We start from the raw sequence: 25058 nt of genomic DNA, 5'->3' as shown, positions 1-25058 counted from the left end.
TTCCTGAAGGAAACTGCAGCCTGTACAGCAAAAGGATCCTGTAAGCAAAGATGCTTTTCTTCTCTGGAAACTTCCCAGCAAAGAGCTGAAATGCTTCAAGCCTTGGACTCTCACAACTTCTTCCCTGACCTTCCAACTGGCCCAGAAAATTCAAAAGGCTTCAAGATTGAACCAAGCCTTCCTTCTTGTAGTACAGCTACATAAATCAAAGGTCACAGTTAAAAGAAAAAGGAAGTTTTTTGAATGCCCTAAAAGTAAATTGCAACTCTTTCACTTCCTGGATATGTCATCTAGGTCAGGTCGTCCTGTCCATGTTGAAATGGTTTTGGGTGGAGTTGGGTTCCTACATATTTGTTTTGTAATCCCATATGTCTCCTCAAGCTTTGTTAATTCTGTGCCATTGTTTCCGAATAGAATTGGAGAATGTATTAAAGAGAAAAATAACAACAAATCACATCCTACCCTGAAAATCAATGAGATGTGAGGAAGAGTGATGGGCTTGATGAAAACCCATCCAATCTTTGTATTCCATCAGGTCTACTCAGTATTTGTTCTGTACAATCCCTCTTGGTCAACAATTTAACAGAAGAAAATGACACATCTTTCACCTAGTAGAGCAAGTTCCGGATGCTGCTAGAACATGTCAGCCAAACGTTTTGATTAAGCTGGCCCACTTTCAACATCCCAATGTTGGTCAACATAAAGCTATGTGTTTCTTGTGTCAATGTTTTATTTCATTTTGTGTTAAGTTGAATTGATGGTCCAAAACAATGTTATTATTAATCTCTGTCTCTACTGTGACCATGACTGCAATAAAAAATATTAACTCAGTAACCAACTTAAAGAACCTATCAAGATTTCTAGCATTATACTTGTTCATTTTTTATTCAAAACTTACTAAACTGTTTTAATAACAGCTTTATTAAACCTGTGCAACAAAGCTTTTTTGTTTCAGGTGTCTAAGTCAACATGTGTAGTTTAAATAATGAGACATCTAAGAGACACTTAGCTCCATTTTTAAGTCAGTAACTTCTCCCTCATAAAGCTGTTCCAAGCTGTCTTTATTTCTAATACTAAGGTTCAGCTGGTCTCTGGATACACAGTTTTCATGTCCTGGAGTAACTGTGTAATGATCCAGCAAAAAATGCAGCAAAAAAAAAAAAGAAAAGAAAAAAGTCCAGTGACATCCAGTTAGATGTAGAAATTAAAAACAAATTTTTACTGTGAGAGGCTGGAAATACTACTATATGAGACATTTTCCTTCTAAGTTACTGAAGAGTAAGAAAGGGTCAAACAGCAAAAACATACAGAAAGGATAAGAGAATTGAACACTCTAGAGAATTTGGTGAGAAGACACACAGTACAGTACATTCAGTAAGAGTGAATGTTGAAAAACAGGACTGAACAGCATTGTTGAACTACATTGATAAAGACTAAAGCTAGATTTCTTATCCTTTCTTTTGGTATGTGAGTTACGGAGTTTTCCAGCAGTGCTTGAAACAAGGCATTGAACAACAGTAAACAGATTTTTTTTAGTACAGTTGTTAACTCTGCAAACATCTCTGCTGCTTCAGAATACAGAACATCGTTATATTGATATGACAACAGCACACTGACACGCTGTGATGAAATTTGGGTGCTGTGTTGTGAAACACTCACACTAACGTTTTGCCCAGTGAGCAAGGTGTTTCACTGCTAAAGAATACATGGTGGCAAACCAGTGCAAACTGCAGGTGTCTATGTTTCAAAGAACAAAATACAAGTCACCTCGGACAAACTTGCCTGATCTAGAACTAAGAAACCCACTACTATGACAGTAAAGGCAACCCCAGTAAACAATTTTCAGAGAAGTAGCCCTTTCCTGTTCTGTAAGCTCAGCATTAACTGAAAATGTGTTTTTACATGCTTCTCTGAAAACTTCCAATTCACTACTGAAAACTAAAACCCATCTGATGCAGATCTGGTAACCACCAACTTTACCATATAAAACACACTAATACATGCAAGTGGGGGATGAATCCTAGCAGCCAGCTTTGCAGTTTTCTACCTTTATTTTTCTTTTTGTTTCTTTTGATAGAAACAGACACCACTGCTCCTCTGCAGTTTGCATGGTTCCTCATTTAGGAATAAGGGACACAGTCAATCTCTTACCTCCTCATACACTCCAGAGCCTGGGTGAAGACCTGTGGGGCCATTCCATGTTCATGCTGTAGGATCAGACACTGCTCCAGGGTGACCGACATGGCAGTCCTATCCTTGGCACTTTTACAGCTTGTAAACCGAACACCATTTAGTCTGCGGCATATCTAGAAACGAGATATGAAATTCATCATTCCTTCCTCACATATAACCTTCCATCAGAGAACACACCCGTATTTCTCCTCCATAGAGATACAAATCTTTTGTAGGACTGTGACGTCAAAAGTTGTCAACTTTGGTACAGCAGTACTTTGTTGCATGTGTTGTAGGGAAAATACTGATGTGAAAATAAAAACATTTTCTTTATCTCCCCATAGCCAGGGAAGCATGGCAGTATTTCCAAGCAACATGCATGCAAATGATGAAATCTGAACATACCAGTAAAAAAAGGGGAAAATACACACATATACAAAAAATCAACTGAACTATACGAAAATGCTTAGACTAATAAATACCTCAGCAGCTTGCCAAAGGATATCAACATTCTTATTTTTCCTTGCATGTACATTTTGTCCCAGAAATCTTAACAGTTCAGGCAGGCACGTCTGACTACGAGATCGAGGTAGACCTATAATACAAACAACACCAACTCTACTTATTTATCTGTATTCAACACTTTTAGAAAGATCAGTTAAACAAGAAGTGTTCCTATATGTTCGTTGGAAAGGCAGACGTGTTTTCTTGAAGCTATCAGAGCTTAAAACTAACCCAATTTTTAATTACTTACTAACACTAACAAACCAGGTTTAATTAAACTCTATTAGAAATATGTATTTAGGTTATTTAAAACTTCAGGGATTCAGAATAGTGATGGCAATATAGTAACAGAGGGGGAAAAAGGGAGAAAGATTGGTATAGTGTTTTGTTTGGTGTGTCCTGGACATACTTGCTTTGACATACTGCTCAGAACTGTGCATAAACATGTAACTGTATTATTCCCTCTCAGAGGTGATAGGATAACATCTACATCTCCACAGAAACTCTGAAGGTATCAGCTTATATTCAGCTCACATATTCAATTTGCAGCCTAGGCAGTTTTCGGTTACAAGAAACACACACTCCAACAGGACACTACACTGTGAAAATTGATTTATTAATATTTCAGTAAGTGGAAATAAAGCTATTGAAATTTTTCAGTATGTCAGAGTGTTTTCAACAGCCATCTCATGCCTACATGCTCAAAGTGCTACACATTGTCTCTCACAACCAACAATAAGTATTAAATAGGTCTTTTTCTTTTTTTTTGAGGATTATCTACAGAGGACACCAACTAAAGCTGTGACTGTATAAATACGGTGGTATGCACTGTTAAAAAATGGCTGTGTTAAAAAGTCTCTGCATGGGTAGTATATGAGGTTTTAGTTCGGGAAACCACAAAACATTTATCCAAGCTGGATTGCAAAAATATTTCTGCACTGACACAGGACAAACAGTGAAGCTGAATGAAGTTTAGGCAGAGGGCAGATTTTTCCCCTTAGTGGTATTCATCTCATGTGGCAGGGAGTTCAGTGTAATGACAGGTAACCGGACTGAGGGAGAAAAGGCAGGTGGACACAAGACTGTTTTGTTTTGCTTTACTGTTAAGGTGCATGTTAATGCCACCTGTCCAGCACTGTCTCCAGCTTTATTCAGAACTTCAAGATGCTTGAGGAAAAACCTTTGGGATAAGGACTAAGTCTTACTGGCAAATGAGAAGCTCGAAGCTGTGGCACCAGTGCTCTTTAAAAATAGAGGAGAGTAAGTGTAATGATAAAACAGAATCCAAAAGCCATGGAAAAGAATGAACAAATTACAGGACAGAAAATAGACTGCAGAATAAAAAATGTTTAAAGAAAAAGGCTAAACCTAACAGATGACCACATCAACATAAGAGGCTTGAGAATCTGGTAAGGGACTGTAGTAAAAAAAAAAAAAAAGCAAGCTAAACCAAAAAGTAGAGGAAGGAACTGACTGAGAAGTATGTTAAGAAAGACTATGAACAGAAACAGGAAGGAATGGTGAAAAAAGTGGAACAAAAATCAATGTTAACTGATTAACTTCTGAAGTTTACAAGAAAATCTGATGCTAGAGTACCATAGCATAAAACACAGTTTAAAATTTTTCAGCTAAATTTCAGAGAAATTGTTATGTGCAATTGTGAACAACTGGAAAGAGGGAGCGCTCATCTGCATCAAAATATTCTGTTTCTGCAATAAACTGCAGTTGTGGAATTCATGAAATTAGCTTACAGGATGTTTGGTACTACTGATAACAAAGCAATGAATTCTCACCATTTCTGGGGGCAGCTTATTCCACTGCCTTCTCAAAACACAGTAGCAAGCAGGACATACAAGAAGCAAGTTCAAGCTTGTAGCTACTGTCTGTCGTTCAGGTTCTAGACCTCTCTGTTGTTGGCTGCAGATACAACAATTTCATTCAAGTGCCAAATAATATGCAGAGGGAAAGTGATTAAGGAGTTCCCCAAAATGTCAGTTGCTCTGTGTACAGGTCATCAACAGAAAACGACCAAAAACTGCACACAGAAGTGCTGCTGCTATGACCTGTCATGTTTTTGCCTTCCCCTCTTACTGCCTAGCTGTGTTTATACAATATGTAATGCCACTTAGGTTCAAAAGTAAATTTTAAAAAGTTAATCAGACTGAACTTCAAAACACTTGAATCTACTCTACTTAGTACTAATGTATTAAATTAGAGTCGCATCTTTTCTTGGAGGTTACTGACACTGGCCTATCATCAATGTATAAGCACCTAACTTGAAGCAAGCAAACAAGAACATCAGCCTGAACTGCTGTTGAACCAGATTTGCTGTTAATTATCCAATACTTACAATCATCAGGCAAAACTTCCTTGAACTGCTCAAAATACGAATTCAACCGCACTAAGCTTTCCATGTTAATTACTTCTTGCAGTGAGGTGTCTCCAAACCTTTAAAAGGTGAAGAAGGGAACAGTTAAACATGAGGTAATCCTTCTCCTTTTCTTCAAAAGAACTTCACTTGGCAATACAACTATGAGAAAACAGTTCAAAGATTCATCTCCCCAAATTCCTGAACATTCAAATGCAAAGTAAAGCATAAAAGAAAGGAGTTGCAGAGATTCACTCCAGAAAAAGAAAATACTTGAGTGTGAGGGGAAGTGTGGGAAGGAAGGCAGAAAGAAAAACCTCGTAGAAAACAATACTTAAAACACTTTGGGTTTTGTATCTCTCTTTCAATATATTAGTTCATAAACTAATAATAACCATGGCATCGGGAGACAGGCTTAAGAACTTTGATTTCAGTCATGTGAATGAGAAGTATGGATCCAAGAGTGATAAAATGTGAATGTAATAAATAATCATCAATACTGTGATTCAGCTCACCTAACTATATATACATATATGTATGAATGTGTAAGTACATACATTTATACACATACATACATATAAGCACGCACATGGTGTTGAAATCTACAACTACACTAGTCATCTCAAGCTCCCTTTGCAGGCAAAAGCAACTGCTGGAATGCCATAGTTAGATTTTTCTATTTGCCTGCACACTCCTGCTGATACAATATGCCTGTGCCTGGCTTCACCCAGTTCTCCATTAAAGCAGGATCTGTCAATGTACTCCTTACAGATATGGCCATAACAAAGAGAAGCTCCGGTGGCTATTCCAGAACTGAAGTTTCCCTTACAAAAACTGTTACGTAATTACATTGTTCAGCTTCACTAGAGCGGTGCTGCATTATGTAAAACCTGCAACAATACATTAAAACAGAGGTCCATCTAGCCCAATATCCTGTTTTTTGACACTTTTCCTCCAGAAGAGGAAGTCTAAAGAAGAATGCAAAAGCACAAGGGTAAATACACAATGATACTCAGAATAATCTCAGCCTCTAGTGATTCACTGCTCACAGAGGTTTCAGGTCACAAGTCTGTGTTAAACAGCCCATGATACATCTCCTCTTCTGTAAGTCCACTTCTGAACTTGTACTAGACACAAACCCATGAGGTAAGGAGCTCCACAGCCTTGTGTCATGTGAAGTATCTCCTTTTGTTTGTTTTGAATTTGCCAGCTTCATTTACTTAATGTTCCCTTGTTTTTGTATTGGAGGAGAAACCAAATTGCTGTTAATAATGCAACAGTATAATGCCACAGAGAGACAGAGAGATACTACCATCAGAAGAGAATGGTGAACTGCCATTAAGGGCAAGCTTGCATGAATGAATACCTACTTCTCTGCTAGGGTTTGCTGCTCATTGATCCCCACGTTGAAAAGAACAGGCTGAACCCTCAGTAACATGCCACTTTGAATCTCTCGCGGCAGTAAATCAAACAAGGCGCTTGGCAAAGGGATCCTCACATTAAATCCATCACTGCGGATAAAGAAACAGATATTAGACATACAGATCAAAAAGCAACATTCTGAGAATGGGCTAACATCCAGAATGTAATCCAATTATTAAAAAAATAAGAATCGGTCAAAGCTGAGGACTTAAAAGAACTGCTACAGCTTGGTCCTAGTCAGACAAGCTATTCTACCTCAAATTGACAAAAGCTGATTTTGCTCTTCTCATTAATACTGCAGCTCTCGCACAAGTTTGGTTAAAAAAGTCAATTTTTGTCTTGTCTCTGTCTCGTCAAGAGTAAAGTGTCTTTGATTTTAAAATGATAGAGGCTGGTGATGATGCCTGTGCAAAGGATACATTTTTGGATATGGTAAGTAGTGCTGACATTTCATAGCTGGACAGAGACAATGATAGGAGTGACCCGAGTATAAGTTGAAGGGGGAGCTAACAAAAGCCCTGATGTGGAACCTTGTGACTCAGACCTAGAAGCCTGTTCTTGCTATACACCACGTTACCTTGGGTCTGCTGAGCTACAGCAAAGAGCACTGTGTATACTTCATCTCCTGGTAAATGTGAGGTACTGCAACTTACCTTTACACATAACATAAGAGCAGACTAAGGTAAGTCACATTACCTTCCATCTGCTATAGGCTGAGGGATTGCAAGGACAAAAGTTACTGTGATTTGAGTGCTGTGCACTAACCTAACAGCAGCAGTCCAAGTTCAAGTCCTTGCAGTGCAGCATTCCTATGATCATTTATCTGCTCACAAGACGCTGTCAGCAGCACTCTCAAGTGCAACATAAACTTTCAAGTATAGCAGAAGAGCTCTGGGAAGTATACAAGGTAATCAGAATTGCCCTGTCCCACATTTATGTTGGATGGAGGTACAAATCCTGGGGTGTGTTTGAAAGCAAAAAGCCTATTTTCACCTCTTACTGTAAAGCTTCCAATAGTTTGCACCAAAATAAATAAGCACATTTTTTTATTCTCTTCCTATGATAAAATCTCTAAAGCAAAATAATAAGCAAGGCCTGAATCTAGTGGAGACTGGTTTCCTACTGATTTGTGTCCTACGTCTGACAGCAAGTTGTAACTAAAAATCTTCTTGAAACATGATTTTAATGTCAACTGCCATTCCCAAAGGTCTCAGTAATTTCTGTTATGATTGCACTGCAGTCCTCCTTCAGCTAGTGCACTTTTCATTGCATATTAACCTAAACTTAATTAAGTTTCTCTTAAAGTCCTTATCTTAGAGAATTCTAGCTGTTTTTCATATGTGGGTGAAGCTGGGCAGAGCTTCAGTGGAGCTCGTCACACCAAACTGTAATCGAGTAAGCCTTATTTCCCCCAGAAATCAGATTCAAAACTAAAAGACTCTAAAGACTCTAAAACACAGAAATATTAAAACACCAATTTCCGTGAGGCAACTGTCCTCACATCCATTCATTCCTGTGAACTGGCTTCCTCTGAGCAAGAGCTCTCCTGCAGGCCCCCATCAGCATCCCCTCAGAAGCCAGTGTGAGGGCAGCTGATAAGCAGGCTGAGCAGCCTGATGGAAGCGAGACTGTTGTAAAAGCTTCCCGTCACAATAAAGCTGCAGCAGATCACTCTCAGGCTACAAAAGGATGTGGATGTTTGTTACTTGAGAGAGACTTTTTTTTTTAATTAAAAAATGCTTTCAAGCTCAAACTTGAAAATAGCTCTTTTTAGACAAGTGGCCAATACGAGAAGCAGTCTAGTGTTTCACAAGCATCTATATGTTAAATCCACTTTGGCCATGATAGTTTAGAAACTGACCCTAAGTAGGCCTCAACAGCAGCCCATCAACTGCCTGACACACGTTTCATGTCCTACTGTGCTAACGGTGACCCGTTAGTCAATGGCATCCAGTAAAGCACGGACTAACTTATCAACACCAGTGAATTTCAGACGAGATCAGCCTCAAAAGTCAGTCTGAAATCTACAACAGCACAAGTGCTTAAGATGGTAAATCAGCTTCATAATATTTCTCTAAAGTTTTGTGGGAAAAACAAACAAACAAACAAACAAAAACCAGCATGGTTTCTTGGTTTCTAAGCTTCTTATTCATTTGAATTTCAAGCGTAGTATCAGCACTTTGCCCTTCTGCAGTCCCACCCCACTTTCTGCCGTCCCCATTTTTTCTTACCGATTTCCAGTGATGACTGGCAGCATGTCAGTAGATGTACTTGATGTTGCCTGAGTTACTTTAAAGGTTACATTCCTCAAGTCCATGATTCCCAAACTCATGTCCTCCAGCATTGCCAGCTCCTCACCTAAATCAAGGAGGAAAAAGTGAATTGTAATCACTAGTTGTTATGTACTTTCCCTTTATCGATTTGATCAAGGCTATAGGTCACAGATCTCATGAATTCTGTGGACGCAGAAGCTAGGGAGTCCACGCCTTCGCTGTGGTCTACAGACTGCAGATGATGGCATGATTGACTTTATGAGTCTACCAAGGTTAGAAAACACCAGTTATTTAGCACAGTCCAGGCTACCATCCTTCATGTAGACTGCACACTTATTTTCTTATTTAGACAAAGCTAGTAAGATCTTCCCTGCATTGTCACAGACATGCCATCCTTTGGGTTGGAAATCTGTTTTTGGCATACTGTACTGCAGCATCTTACAAGGTATTCCAGATTTGCTCAGTAAAGTATTCCCTAACTAGAATCCAGATGGCTATTCTGACACAAGAACAGTACTCGTGAAGTACTTTCCCTTTTTGTATTCTCTCTTCAACCTCACATTGTACTGTAGGATTACAAGAGAAAATTACAAAGAAAAATTACAAATATTCAAAAAGCATATTTTGTGCACAGTTTATCCCAGCTTACTGGAATTTTGCTCCATTTCTTTGTTTTAAAAATAATCAAAATGATTTTTTTAAGTGTTGGCCTTAGTATGTCATAAGGCAAGTTCATTTTGTTTTTTAGAAGTAATTCAATTAAAAGTGAAGAATTCGGAGTAGTTAGCAAATTACATACCCCATACATAATCTGGGTTTGCATTTCAATTTTCAAAACCATTGTGTAGCTGAGCTGCAGATTGTACCAACCACTCATGTTCTGCTGTAGCCAATTTAAAGCAGAATTTGCTGACTCAACAGCTGCTATCTCCCATTTGCCCTGTGCCTTTACCATAAGTGCTCAGCAGGCTCTCAAACTGCGCCAGCAAGCCAATGGTGTAGAGTTGTCTTAGAAATCCATCATCATGCAGGCAGTTCCTCAGCTTGATAATGAATCCACAAATGAGAGCTGTCAGCTGTGGGAGAGAAAACAAAGACAAAAAAGGCTCTTCAGCCCCAAATGGAAACAACACTGCACGTAAGAAAGAGGTGCCATAAAATCTGTCAGACTGATGCTCTTTTACCTTAAATGACACTCTTTGCAGCTAAAGAGAGACAGCCAACCAACAAAAATCAAAACACTCATAAAAACTGATTTAGGGCACACTGCCTTCGTCTCACAAGCTCTCCCAAGGTGGACTAGCTGCTATTTGTTTTCTTGACACGACCACTTGCATTGGAATCTACAACTTATGAATTACAAAAGAGTCTCCTTGGAGAATTGCTTTAGTTACAGATGGAAAAGCAATACTACCAGCTCAAAGCCACGAATATTGAAAGCATGAATAAATGATTTTTTAAAATGATATTTTAAGAAAGCTTAAAAATGTCATGTCTGTTCATATTATGCGAAGATTCAAACTCTGTAGTGTTATGAGATATTCTACACAAGGCCCTTGGACTGATCTAGTACTAAGATCTAAAACCAGTACTCTTTTTAATTCACTCTTTCTGTTAAAAAAGGAATTTCCACAGTGACTGCCAGATGTGATGTACACATATATATGACTTCCAGAATTAAACAGAAGTGACTAAAGTTATATTTATGATAAGTAAACATATTCAAAGCATTGAGTTAAAAAAATAGCTGTGTTATGAAGTGGGCTTTGTATAGGAAGATTCTCTGAACTTATCTCTATGAGATATTATATTTTGGGCCAACAACAACCCTACCAAACAATGTCCAAGAGATAGGCTGTTTGAAATAAATGAAGGAGATATTAATCTCACAGGGAGTAGACACACTGCAGAAGTGTAGTGGGCAGATGAGGTGTGGAAGGTTTTTTATTACAGACATCTGCTAGTCAGTGACTGACACAAAAGAGACCCCAGCGGGCCCAGTAACAGAACTTTTCGAGAAACCTCAGCACTCATTCCTCCCCACTTCTCTCGTCCTTAAGTACTGCTAGTCCTATTGGTTTTCTTGATGCTGAAAACAACAGAAGGTAACCAAAGGAGTACTTGCAGTTCATGGGATTTTTTTTAAAGCTCTTTCACGTCTTACTTTTGGTTTTAGTTTAGTGGCACTGGATGACAAAGGTTGTTTCTGTACACAGGAGAATTTTCAGTATTTCTGTCACAATCTGTTTTGAAATTGGGAATATATATCCTAGGGAACATTTAAGTTTTATATTGCCAAATGCATGTAAGTGACAAATAAGGAGGGGATAGTACAGTCTGTGAGAGGAGATCACAGCATTAAGAACAGATCTGAAAAATTCCGAAAATACCCATCTTTCATATTTCATAAAAACCCAGCACATGTCCTAGTGTAATCAAATCCTGCAAATTTGCTTGCTTACAGTTTGGCAGAAGACAACATCCCTGCGATACTGAAGACTCAGGCAGAGCCCTATTGTTGGGGCACTGTCCTGCATTAATAAAAAGACCATGGCTTTCTTTGCCTTGTCACTCATCATGGCCACGCAGTCTGTGAGTGTTGTCAGCAAGGGATAAAGAGCTTCACTCCATTCACCTGGTTGAAAGAAAAACAGCACTGTAAGTACTTTATTTGAAACAAAACAAACAAACAACAAAAAGAAGAAACTTCCCATTGCAAGTAAAAGTTGTTGATAATCCACATGTGGTGCTCATTTTATTTTGGCTGGCTGGCTACTCCCTGATTGTTAATAATTAATCTTACAGAGTGGATATTGCACAGGGAAAACATGGAGAATTTCACTCTCCAAGGCTGTTATGACTTTCCCGGCCATGTAATAGCTCCCAGATTTGTGCCCACAGAACGGGCCATACAAGAGCTGATTTGGAAAGCATAACAGAAAGACGAATATCTATACACACAAGCATATATAGCTGTGTGTACATGTTCATACACACCCTTTCACAGTGCATTCATTGACAGACAGCATGGAGCTCATCGCATAACAGATACAGTGGACATCTGCTTGGCCATTTCTAAGAATGAGACTTCTCCCAGATATTTCTGCCTTTGAACCTTTTGTGGACTCAGGTGTATCAATCAATTGCCTCACCATTTTAAAGATATTTATCTTCAGTCAGGTAAGACAATGCTTCTCTCACTTTGCAGCAAAGGAGCAATAAAGTAAAGAGGTGAAAACTTGTGTAGGTACTCTTTTACACGTGCCCTGTCTGTTGGGAGGCTTTGAAGGCCTACAGCTAGCTAGCAAGAAATACCAAGAACAGTAACTTAGATGGGAGCTAGCCAGATCCTTGAAGTATTTATGAGCTTGACTTGCACTGAAACACATGAAATACGTCCCAGAGTGACTCTGCTCAAGGTCCTACACAGGAAGCAAAGAAATGAAATTGGGTTGCCAACTCTTATTTTAGTACCCCAAACTCTGTGCCATTCATTCTCCCTGAAGGGACTGCTCTGCCTTAAAATATCCAAGAGGCTCAGTTTCTTTTCTTTCCTTCTTTCACCTTTTGTCTCAATCAACTACAAATTTTAAAAACCTACTTCCATGACTGTATGAAATATTACTCAGATACTGTATGAAAATCCATTCTCTCTGCAATATAAAAAGAAAATAGAATGGAAATTTTTCTCTTTTTAGTGTAAAGAACATTGAAAGAGAAGAACATGTCTCTTTTTAAAGCAAAGGACACTACATTTTATATTTTAAAAGCACCACAAACAGCAGATGTGTGACCCCAGCCTGGTAGGTTGTACAAACAAGGCCATGTACAGATCAAAACCTTCATGAATGGATTCAGTTCAAGCCCCTGAAAGGAAGTTATTTGTGATTTTGACTCAACAACTGGACTAAGAGCTAGTAATATATATATACATATATATATATTTATATTTTTTTTTTATAACCAGCCACAAAGGGAACTTTGGAAACTGGCCAACAAAAACATAACTGACAAGATTAACAGAACTATCCCTTTTGTTATGTGGTAGATAAACTGCATAGCAATACCTACATACTACACAAAGGGGAAGTTATTTGGCTCTGCTCCACTGCCACAAAGAAAGCAGGAAACATCAAAAGAGCAGGTAAGGAATTACAGCTTTTCTATTCTATTAACAGTTCTTCTCTCAAAATAAAACAGACACCGTAACATTGGCCTGTAAATAATTATAAAGCAAAGTATAGATGGTACTAATAGAGCATTTCTCTTAATACAGTTAAGAGCTTTTGTATAAATGTGTAAGACTTACAGAAGGAACTGAAAAGATCATCTAGCACATCATCATTTCATTGCCTGGATATACATGCATGCATGTAGTTATTAACTCAGTGGAGATTTAAAATTGTAGCATGCCTGGCAGCACTTCATTCGGAAGATAAGTTTATCTGTGGTAATCTCAAAGTATACTGGTGGTATACTGCATGCCTGAAGAGAAAGCAATCTTTAGATGCTTTCTTCTCCCAGCACTCACACGCAATGCAATGGCTCATGTAAGGGAATGAGCAGAAATGATCCATTTCTTGGTTTCAGATACTGGCCATGAAAAAAATAAGTCCTTATCAGTCTACAAAATTCTAAACACTGCTTCACAGAGGTGTCACGTGTTGCTTTTAATTGCTTTGTCAGTGGTAGCTGCCATGAACAGTAAACAAGAATAGAAAGAATTATACTCACAGCCTCAAATCAGGTTGAAATATTTCATTGACAGCATTTAAATAAATTTGAAAGGACTGTAAGTGCTCACTTGGATTTTTCCAACTTTCTTCAGTCTACTGCTCATAATTCACCTCACAAAACTTTCATTATTGAAAGAACATTTTCTATCCAATCAATCAATGGCACCTTTAAACACCACGAGGCACTAATTCTAATGTGAAATCCATTCTGAGATCTGCTCTTATGTTCTTATGACCATTTTAAAACTATTTATACACTCCCTTGTGCAGATCCATATGTAGAATGATTTGGCAACAGGCCTGAAACGAAGAAGATTCAACAAGCTGTTATAGATTTAAAACAGACAGAGATCTACCCCAAGCTAGCTGTTGGTATCTCCTGAACACAAACCCCACTTCTTAATCAGAAGTTTCTACTTCATGCTAAAAGCTATTTTGCCTCAAAACTGGCAATAGGCAATCTGACAAGAAGCCTGTCATTTACTTCAGGTGTTTTTTACTGTACATTAAAGAGAAATCTTGCAGTCTCCACTCAGGCAGCTATAACTAAATTCTGCCCCGTAAATAAGGGCCAGATGTGACCCTGTAAATCTTTGCTGTTTTTCTTACAACCACTGCTGATAGAAGTCATACCTCCATGTACACTTTGAAATGTGGCATTATAAAAATAAATAAATAAATAAATAAAATAAGAGGGCTGCTGGGAAAGTCTACAAAGTCACATATTGGAAGTTCACTGACTATACACTGTCCAAAGGAAAGGGATAAGTAATGTTGATGTGATAAGAAATCCTAATACATAAGTCTGTATAAAGCAAATATCTAAAGCAGGTGGGAAAAGTTTTTGCTTTCTTCCACCCCTAAGAGTCTCTCTTCCCCAGAATAACAATAATGTTATTAAAGTAACTGGCCTCCAGAGCCTTGCAAAGATATCTTGAGTCTTTTCATATTAAAAACAAAGAAACAAACAAACATCATCTCTAAATCAAAGGACTGGGAACCTGCACTTGCCCTTAGATTTAGGTCAGGCTTCCAAGGACTCACCTATGCAAAGAATAGTGAAATATTTATTTAATAAATTACTTACTTATTTAATTAATTGATTAGTCCTAATCTGGTAGAGAGTAATTGACAACTCACTTGAGCACAGTCATGTCACATTTGACTTCAGAGGGAAGCAAGCATTAAGTGCTTCACTGCACTGCAGCCTCAGCCACTTATGTTTAAGGTGCAGTTTTGGGTACATCTGGGTACCCAGCTGGGGTAACCTGAGCCCTTTTAATCTTAAAAATAACTCCGTATTCATTTATGTACCACATTCCTATTTTGTGAAAACTAAAAGGATGTTCCAAGAACTAAAAGTTAGTGCATAATGAGTTTTATTCATTATAGGCTCTCTGAGGATGAAAATCACACCTGCACAGGTGCTTTATTTCCCATGGGTTTCACTAAACCCAGGAGCCCACGCTGTAACAGGTCAACGACTGAACCTTCACTGAACTCAACTTAAGCCTCTCTGAAATGGGAGAAATTACAGCCATCCAGCTGGGAGACCTTGTAACTGTAACACCAGTGTGCAGAAGCACAATGAGAGGAAAGAAGACTAAAGGCATGAGGAAAATCTTCTAAATTCTGTATTCTGAAACGTTAAATTTGCAGTGCCTGATACTGATAGGTTCGTACCATCGCTCTTCTTGACTGCTCCATGTTCTGCTCAAGTTCTCATTCAGAAAGGCAAGCTCAACAGCACATGTGAAAGGACGTGTCTGAAAGATCCTTAAGATCAGACCCTCACGGACTTCAGTGACATATGGAAAATCATTGTCACCCACATTAGTTTGCTAAAACATGTCAACTGGAGAAACCAAAGTGACCATTAACAAGTGTTCTCCCACACTTGAGAAGTTACCAGATACCTGCTTGCACTGTTACATGGGTAAATAATCGCTTCTCACTATCTTTAGGTAGGCCGTGTGATATTGCAGAGCATTACCGTTTGAAAATGGTCATTCTTAACAGCAAGGCAATTGTTCAGTTGTAAATTATGAACAAAAACTTGCAATTTTCAGAAGAAGCAGAAGCCATGAACGCACATACCTGGGCCAGATTCTTCCGGAGCGGGGCTGCAATCTGCACAGAAATGGAGGGGCAACATGCATGATTAAGGAGCAGCAACACAGTCTCAACATAAGCAACTCAAATGCTCAACGCCAGGGTTCTCAAACACTTTCACTGGGTGAACAGGAGCTCAGCAGATACCTGTGGGCCCCGAGGGCTCGGGCTGCCTCCTCCACTCCACTGTTTCTGCTCAGAGAGACCCGAGGATGGGGACTCGGAGGAAAGCCAGTACCTGCTAGCTCAGGAGCTCTCTGTGGATTACCAGCGAGTGCACTGCCAATCCCCAGAGATCCACAGGGCACAATTTGAGAACCACTGGTCTAGTGCAATTACAAAATAAGCTGGCTGAAAGGCTGCTAAACAGAACAGCAAAAGACTAGCAGTAAATTCAATGCACTTAACAGAAAAAGGCGTTAAGGCACCCACACTGCAAGAGTAATAGAGAATTGTTACCATGCTATTTGAGACACATCTCTGTTATACGATTTCTAAGAAAGGTAACACAAAAATTAGATTGTATATCGAGGGCTGAAACCTCACCAGTGAAGCCTGTGAGTGTGTCACACTCACTTCAGTGGGAAGAACAGGTTCTCAGGTAAAAAAAACACTACAGTGCAATGCAAACAGTAAAAGGGTAATATATACCCTGTATATCCCTGCATTCACAAGAAGTAGTTTATTAAACTGGCAAGATTTAAACTTCCCCTGTTTATATCTAGATTCACTACCCAATGAATTATAAATTCCAAAATAACAACAGATATATCACATTCAATTGTATGCATTATGTATGCATTATGTATGCAATCAGCTGTCCTATACAATTTGGGATAACCTCTCAGTAAATTAAAACTTATATTCATTAAAGATGCTATTTGATCCCGTGCAATTTAAGTAATGAATACCTATATCTCTAAATAAAAAAATAAATTAAGAAAAAATATGCAAACAAAACAAACAAAATCCCTTAACTCTTCTTTCTACTATTTCAGGCAGTATTTTCTTTTACAATCATCCATTTATAGAGAGACGATCTAGAGTATTACAATAACATCCTGGTCTCTATCAGTTCTATCTTGATTTGTTGTTTTTTACATTGTTTAAAAAAATAAATTCTGGCTGCTATCTGCTCAGTGTCATTTATTCAAAACTCAGAATTGCTAACAAAAAAGTGATAGCTCTTTAAATATATGAGAAGGAAAGCTTTAAAATTTTCTGTTTCTAAACTTAGAGAAAGGATCTTCTTTGTCTCTCAATTTTTCCTGTGATCAGTTGTCGAAAGTGACACAGAAAGGGAATTAGAGGCCAGGTTTGGTGTGGAGTCAATGCAAAACTTTATTTATTTATTATTTCATAGGAACCTGTTCCTCTGTCAAAAATACTGACTATTGACTAGGAACAAAATCTAATGAGAATGTGATCGAGACCTTGGCTCACTCTGGCCTTACAGTAAACTTCCCATTTGCAATTTGAATTCCTCATTAAGACCAGGTACCTAAGAAACAGGATTCCCTCTCCAGGATTTTTTACATTCACTCAACAGTCAGACTTTAGGTTTAGCCCTTATGCTTTGGTAGCACTGGGAAACAGCACCAAGCCCCTTAGCTTTAAAGTTTGATGCACTTTTTGACTTAATTTGCCTTTCCCAGGTTCTGTGGATCAAATGGGAAGATTTTTTCCCCCATTTTGGAGGCACAGAAGGGAAAGGTTATAGAAACTTTTGGCACAAAGGAAACCTTTGGTAGGTAAATGCAGTCAATTCCACTTTTATATTGCATAGGTGTCAGGATCCTGAATAGATGTAAGACCAACTGTAAATGTTGAGTAAATGGAAAGAAAATGATTATTCTGCTTTCAACATAGAATTGACTTGGGAAAAGCTTCTGATATCACCCACAACAGATATTTCCTTCTTTTTTTTTTTTTAATATTAACAATGAAAAAGTGGTAATCATTGATATAAGGTACTGATAAAACTTTTATATAAATACATATAAAACTTCATATAAACTAGCCAGCAAATAAAAGCATTCAAAGGTATCAAACTGCTAGAACAAATTTAGTCAAAGATTAATAGAGAACACATTCTGAAACAAGAGCCAACTCTCCTATTATGCTCTCCTTTATAATACACAAAAATGTCAGTCTAATCTAGAAAAATATGGTCATTTAAAATACTAAGCAAAACATACATTAACATGTAACAAGAGCTTTACAAAGATACTTAAACGTTTATTTTAACTTTCTTCTTGTTTTCTTTTTCTTAAAGGTATTGCCTTCTAACTTTCCTGCAACATTACCAATGGAATGGACGTGAAGTCACAGACAGACACTGAGGGACAAAGGGCCATCAAACGTAAGACAAAACAGAAGGAAATGAAAACACAAACCAATCTTGCTAGAGCTTAATTTGGCATACCTGCTCTATTAAGTGGTCATATCATAGTGACCACGTGTAATGAATGTGAGAGTAAGTCAAAGAAGTACATATATGAATGAAATAATTTTGAAATTTAATGCAAGGCTGCCTTAAACTGATAAGAGTCTCTCTCATTCACATGTTCATGGTAATATGCAACTTCTTTCAATATAGCATCCACTTTACCTCAATTTTTGTTAGGATTATTCTACTGAGAACTTGCACTGTCAATTCTTACTTTCCAGCTACATGAAGTCTAATTAATAGAGTCCTTCAGTGCTACAGCTTTTGGTAATTTAGATTAAACTCCAGTAGGTTCATGCAAGTTGAGTTCAGTCTAAATGGGACTACTTGGCTCCCCTCCTACACTTTGGCTGTTCAGTTGGGATGATTCATGTTGCAGTAGTATTTGCACTTTTCTCATGTTTTCCTCAATCTTTTATAAAGGTTCACCATTTTAAGCTTGGATTGCTGCAAAGAAGCTGAAGCCAAGAGGAAAGCTACACATGCTAACCCAAACCTCTGCTTTACTAGCTTAAGACACCCAAACGTCACTGTCATCAGTAGGAGATTTAGCGATGATTTCAGTGGGATCACAATTTCAAAGCAAGTTACAGGCTTAGCAGCTCCATGTACGCCACCAGCCCTCTCTGCCTGATGTCAGTGCCTAACAACACCACCGAACTAAAAACACATGGAAGGATGTAACAGAGGCGTAGGAACGATGCCAGTGCACAGCGAGAGAGCAGCAGTGAGAAGCAGTGTCTGGCATACGCACTTGTCTTTGTGAGAGAATGGCATGCACAGGATGGTGTGGATGATGGTGGTGGTGAGGATGATGATGGTGGTGGTGAGGATGATGAGCTCTCATTTAAATCTTCTGGATTTATCCAGTAGGCACGAGTGTCACGATTACCTTTCTTACTAGTACAGCTGATGTCGCACTGGAAAACATCTTCACAGCTGTCACTTTGCAAGCGCTCTTTCTGGAGAAGTTTGTCCACTCTCTGTATAATACACTCCAGACTTTTGTCAACATTCAACCAAACTTTCTCCTTAAAAGAAAACATTCCTTTCTCAATTTAAAAAGAAGAGACATTAGGTAACAAATCCCTTGGCAATATATTTCCTCCAATGATTTCAGTCCCAATTCCTCTACAAAGTTTCCTCTGGGCTATCATGCTTACATTTGTGCACACAAAAGCTCTGTATATGTAAATAGTGTATGCGAGCAAGTCAGCAACATGTAGTAAAATCAATGAGTGGTAAATTGCAAAACTATTTTCAAAGTAAATTTGCTGAACAATTTTAAGTGCCTCTTCCTTCACCATTTATTCGCGTTTCCAGTTGGCACTATTGTTTATTCTTTAGACTCTAATGTTTGACTAGGAAATGCCTAATCACTTTTGCTGACAAATGTTTACATTTCTCCTTTAAAGTTGTATTTCCGTAAGGCCCAGAGCAATTAAAATTCAGTGACAGCCTTTCCTCCCTTCAAAAGGCTAGCAGAAGCTGACGTACTCCATTCCTTTCAAAGCTACAGTAAGATAGAAAAAAAACCCTGGCATTCCCTTATAAACATGGATGAGCCCAAAAGCTAGATAAATGCAGAAAATATTTTAAAATCATTTTAGAAATTTGGTTGAAGAAGGGAATATCCCTGTTAAGTCAGATAAAGTGGGTGTGTCTGCTCTATGTTTTAAAGTGGTTATTTCTGCAAATGTAAATGCTACTTTTATAGAGGCTGTTGAAAGGAACTGAGACGGAGCCCTGGGCAACCTGATCTAGTGGGTGGCATCCCTGCTCATGGCAGGGGGGTGGAACTAGATGATCTTTGAGGTCTTTTCTGACCCATGCCCCATTCTAAGATTCTATGGGATGAAGGAATAAAAAGATATAATATGTACAAATATGCGTGGGGTTTATGTGGCATGGTTTTGGTAGCAGGGGGGCTGCAGAAGTGGCCCCTGTGAGAAGAATGCAGCAGCTGCCCCATGTTAGATAAGGGCCAGTTTCAGTTGGCTCCAAAGGGACCAGAGGCCAGAGCCAAACCAATGAACAATGTTGTTTGCACCTCTGTGAGAGCAGATTTAAGAAGGGGAAAAAGAACTGCTGCACAACAGCAGCTGGGAGGGTGAGGAGTGAGAAGCAGCTCTGCAAGCACCAAGGTTGATGCAGCAGGAGGGCAGGAGGTGCTCCAGGCAGGCAGCAGCAGTTCCCCTGCAGCCTGTGGAGAGGCCCCTGGTGGAGCAGGCTGTCCCCCTGCAGCCCATGGGTCCCACATGGAGCAGATCTCCACGCTGCAGCCCCCCCATGGGTGGAGGAGCCCCCGGTGGAGCAGGTGGATGTGGCCTGGAGGAGGCTGCGGCCCATGGAGAGCCCCCGCAGGAGCAGGCCCCGGGCCGGAGCTGCAGCCTGTGGAGAGGAGCCCACGCAGGAGCAGGGGGTCTGGGGGGAGCTGCCACCCGTGGGGGACCCGTGCTGGAGCAGTTTGCTCCTGGGTCATATCGTAGCTTGTTTTTAGTTTCTCACTGTTCTGGCCTGAAAATAACGGGCAATAAATGATACTGATCTCCCTATGCGGACTGTATTTTGCCTGTGACAATAAGTGTTGAGTGATCTCCCTGTCCTTATCTCAACCCTTGAGACTTTTCCATTGTATTTTCTCCCCCTTTCCCTTTGAGGAGGGGGAGCGAGAGAGCAGCTGTGGTAGAGCTCAGCTGTCCAGCTGGGTAAAAACACCACAGTCAAACCATCTAAAATGTTTCTGGAATGCTTACAAAGATTCAGAACGATCTCCCATTTTGTATTGCAGAAAAACTTATTCAACTATACTGTTAATTGAAATAATAGCAAGAAACACTCTATGAACAAAAAGATGACATAATAATTCTATACAAATGTCTTTTTCCTATATAAATCAGAGTAACAGATAAAATTACTGTATTGTATTAGTATCTAATGAACTGAATTGTCCTTATTAGTTTCTCATTATTCTGAGTCTGACTAAGTCAAAGCATGCCAGAACAATTAAAACAAACAAGGATGCATTTTGAAAACAAATCGGATCTCATTTCTAAAGTGGAATTGCACAATATTAATCATTGTTTTAATTTATCTTGACTATTTTTGAGATTTAATTTACTTCTGTTTATATTACACAATGACAGAATTTACACAGGCCATGTCTCATTTCAATTGGCAGTGTGGTATGGAAAACCATTTATATTCTTTGTGCAAACAGTTTTTCAAAGCTGTTCATAATCAAAACAGAGATGGACAGCAAGTTCTAAATATTTAGATGAGAATGTAGAACCAGGGAAAAGTTTGGAAGGCTGAACTGTATAGCTAACACACACAAAATATGCTTTATTTTGGAGAAGTGTAAGATCCCTTTGTAGTATGGTCAGTTTACTTTAAAGGCTGTTTACTTTCCCTTGGAACTGACTTTAAAAAAAAAAACATGAACCAATTGTAGTGATCTCTGATGTTTAGGAGACTAAGAATTATTTATTAAGGCCAGTTTATATCTCCATGCCAAGGAGTAAGTGCACATAGGATGGAGAATGTCTTTCTTGTTGACTAGTACCTCCGGTAGATGAGTAAGATGCATAAAAATACATTTCAAAAAAAAATCCTATGCGTATCTGGTGAGCGGTTACAAACATTATAAATAAAAGAACACAGAAAAATAAAAAAAAAATAGGAAAAAATATTCATCACTCCACTGAGCAAACATACCCATTCCTCTTCATGCCAATCCACCTGCAGAGAAGATCGGCTATTTCTTCCTGTCCATCTGGCCACAAGCGTATCTTGATCATTCCTCAGCATCACTTGTTCTCCTTCTCCAGAGGTTGGGGATGCCTTTGAAGCTATATAATCTGGCCTTGCTGCATTCAGTCCATGTATTGAATTTGCCAACAATTTGCAGTCACAGACTGTGACAAGTTGCCGCGTCTAAAAAGCAATAAACCCCTCGAATTTTAACACCTTTCTATTATTCTGCATATGATTTATACTACATTATTTCACAGAAATGAATAAATAAATAAATAAATAAATAAATAAATAAATAAATAAATAAATAAACCACACTAGTATCCTGTAAAAGAAAACAGCCACTGTTTAGGAGTCTCTGAGGTGCCTTTAAATCATTTTATACCATGTCCTTAAAAAGCTATATAGGGTACCAAAATACAAAGGGTACATTTCCCAAGTCTGTACTACTATACTAGCCTTGCTGTTGCTGAAAATTTCACCAATAATGTGCAATTCTTAACATTTTTATTTGCACTTCACCCTGCATTTGATGAAAGTTTATAACACCATGCAGACATTTTTATGGCCCACACAACAGTTACCACACCAGACAGACCGTGCTTAAGCCCCACCAACCTGTCTCAAATCACAGCAATTAGGACTTAAGAGGAAAGCTAAAAGTTATAATTCATGAATCAATACAATCCGCTTCCTTATTTAGTAATGTTATATTAAAAGATTTCTATAAGTTATGTGAATATGAAAAGACTCTGGCCTGTTTGTCTATTAAGAAAACAAAGCTTCTCTTTATATATACAGACTTTGTCCAGCTTTAGAAAACCCCACAGATTAGTTATACACACTGTAGTCATTTAGAGTGAACATTATAACTAATACATTTACATGGGGTCACATTATCTTTTGCGGTCTACAAGGCTGTATAAATTTCCCTTCAACTGGAACAATTTATGGCAAGGTGATCTATCACTGCTGTTCCTGCCATTTACAACCTTGAGATCTGCTTCAGGGACAGAAGACATCACTAAAACCGTAGTTGTTTTTATCCCTGTCAATAAGATTGTGTTCAGGTGTGGTTTCAGTCTGTTTTCTGTTAACAGCTATCAAAAAATAACCGATTGACATCACTAATTCAGGCAAAGGCTGTCGCCATTATTCCTTATTTTACCAGTGGAACAGGAAGAAGAGTTTGATATACTTAAGTTTTGTTCAATTGCTGCTGCTTGACAGGTAACTTGGGCATATAAAAAAGGTGGTTATGGAGAAAAGTGTATAAAAGAAAATGAAAAAATGCTCATTTCTGGAATAGGACGAGTGAATAGAGGCAAACAGAGGACACTTTTGAGAGGAGGTGAAGGCAAAGGAGTATGAAGGGTAGGAGAAAACCCAAATAAAATGCAGCAAGTTCTAAAAGCTTGTCTGTTTTCATTTTTTATTTAGGACGATGCATGTTACAATACATTACTGAAAATGTAAAATAAATGTTTCAAGAAAATTTACTAAAGAAGGGTTAAAAAAAAAGCGTGCTTCAGTATGAAGATGTATTCTTCTCCTACCTTATCTGCCAGGATGGCAAGTGTTCTTTCAAGGCCATTAGCTGATCTGTCCTTGGCAGCTCTTGAGAGCCTTTCTGCATAGTAGCTGACTTGAGTTTTCAGGGTGTTGATTTGTGCAATAATTTCCTTTGCTCTAACAATGTCCTGTGGGATGTATATTATAGACTGGGAACTTGTTGAAGTGCTGAAAAAGAAAGACGGATTTAAGGGGGAAAATTGCTCTAGAGGTATACACATTACGGTAGCATGCTGGGGAATTAATGGCAGACAACAAAATTTTACCTAAGCTAGCAATCAACAGTGAAAGGCCAGTGGGCAATTGCACAGCAGGAACATGATCCTAGAGCATTCTCTGCCTTTACTGAAAGCACTCAGATGCAGATTTACTAATCCCTTATGTGACTGTGGGCAGAGCTTGTATACCAGAGGGACAATTTAGCTGATGAGAATGTGTGAGATAGATTTTACTGTCAGAGACAGAACCAGCATTTGCAATGACAGCTTGCCCCATTCTCCCTCTGCTTACAACACAGACACTTCACTGAGGCCTGGTTTGCAAAACAGTATTACCACACAGCTATCCGTGCTGTGAAAAGAAAATAAAACCTGCACTATTTCCAACATGGACATGGCACCCAGATCCGTAATGGAGACGGTGTGGTACTAACAAAATTCCTTCTGCTAGCATATCCTTTCCTCTACTGCAGGCCTGACTGGAGTTACACCAGAAAAAACAATCTTATCAAACACAAATTATATCTCCAGGCTAACCCAAGGCCTCCATCCTTTGTTTAGCCTCCCTGAGCACACCCTCACTACACTAAACTAGGGACTTGGTAACACTCTGTTACAGGCTCAGCTGTAACAAACTAGCTTTCTCCATCTAGGAAGGGAAATTACAGAAACTATTATACTATTAAATTACATAAAACTATAGAGGTAAAACATATCTTTGTATTGGTACACTGCAGGTCCACTAAGACCATTTACCTGGTAGTGGAGAGGATGAATGTTCACATGTTTTTTAGACACCTACTGAAGTTGCTTTCCTAACCTAAGCCAGATGTTGACTCTCTCTCTCTAGATGAGTTAGCTACTATCTCCCCATCAGTTAAAGGCTGAGTTAATCCTACCTGATGGAAAAAGAAAAAAAAAAAATCACAAAAGCTGCCTTTTAGCTTAGGAAATTAACTTATACTGAAGCTTATTGAAAGGGCATGGCTATTTGAAATCAACCCACCCACCACCTCTTTTTCACTCTTACACTCTTTTCACTTTTACACTCCTTTTCCCCTAAAGGGAAAGCTAGATGAAGATCAGGCCTTTACTTCAGCTCCAGCTGTGACAAGCATGATGCCCATTCATGATGTGGCATCAAGCATGAGCATCCATTCTCTATTATCTTAATCACACTCTTTTTTTTCCACTCACAAATGGTTTCAGCACAGACGAACCTGCTGTGAGCATCAATCTCAGCACTGCTTGAAGGACAGAGCAATGCCAAGGGACTACACAGAGAGGAGTTTCTTTTCCAGGCACAGTTGCCTCAGACCTCTACCTCTGGGAAATGTGGATTCCTCTGCTATTCCTAGAGCGATACCATTCCTTTCTGCAGTGTCTCTGTGAGGTAGTACAGGAGAGTTGCATGAGGCATGCTTTGAAATCATTGCCACAAATACCAGTTCTTGTCCCTTAATAGATATTAAGGCA

At 38.8% G+C, this 25058-nt stretch overlaps 1 protein-coding gene across 13 annotated transcripts in view; it reads right to left on the bottom strand.

The window, feature by feature from the left end:
• The window catches only part of INPP4A (inositol polyphosphate-4-phosphatase type I A), a 110277-nt gene that overhangs the window by 7918 nt on the left and 77301 nt on the right, over positions 1 to 25058 (bottom strand). For 7 of the 13 annotated variants that reach the window (XM_084299896.1, XM_084299898.1, XM_084299891.1 and 4 more), the window contains 11 exons: positions 23349 to 23532; positions 21754 to 21972; positions 18791 to 19067; positions 15573 to 15605; positions 11202 to 11374; positions 9692 to 9815; positions 8698 to 8824; positions 6415 to 6555; positions 5027 to 5124; positions 2655 to 2767; positions 2152 to 2306 (listed from right to left, as the gene is read on the bottom strand). In XM_084299896.1, coding sequence (XP_084156022.1) covers positions 2152 to 2306; positions 2655 to 2767; positions 5027 to 5124; positions 6415 to 6555; positions 8698 to 8824; positions 9692 to 9815; positions 11202 to 11374; positions 15573 to 15605; positions 18791 to 19067; positions 21754 to 21972; positions 23349 to 23532 — 1644 coding nt within the window. The remainder of the gene's footprint in view (positions 1 to 2151; positions 2307 to 2654; positions 2768 to 5026; positions 5125 to 6414; positions 6556 to 8697; positions 8825 to 9691; positions 9816 to 11201; positions 11375 to 15572; positions 15606 to 18790; positions 19068 to 21753; positions 21973 to 23348; positions 23533 to 25058) is intronic. The other 6 variants (XM_084299903.1, XM_084299893.1, XM_084299894.1 and 3 more) reach the window with 3 other exon arrangements.

Source organism: Netta rufina (assembly GCF_964035555.1).
Source record: "Netta rufina genome assembly, chromosome: 1".
Classification (NCBI taxonomy): domain Eukaryota; kingdom Metazoa; phylum Chordata; class Aves; order Anseriformes; family Anatidae; genus Netta; species Netta rufina.
The sequence above is the reverse complement of the archived record's forward strand: the minus strand, read 5'-3'. Positions and strand labels throughout refer to the sequence as shown.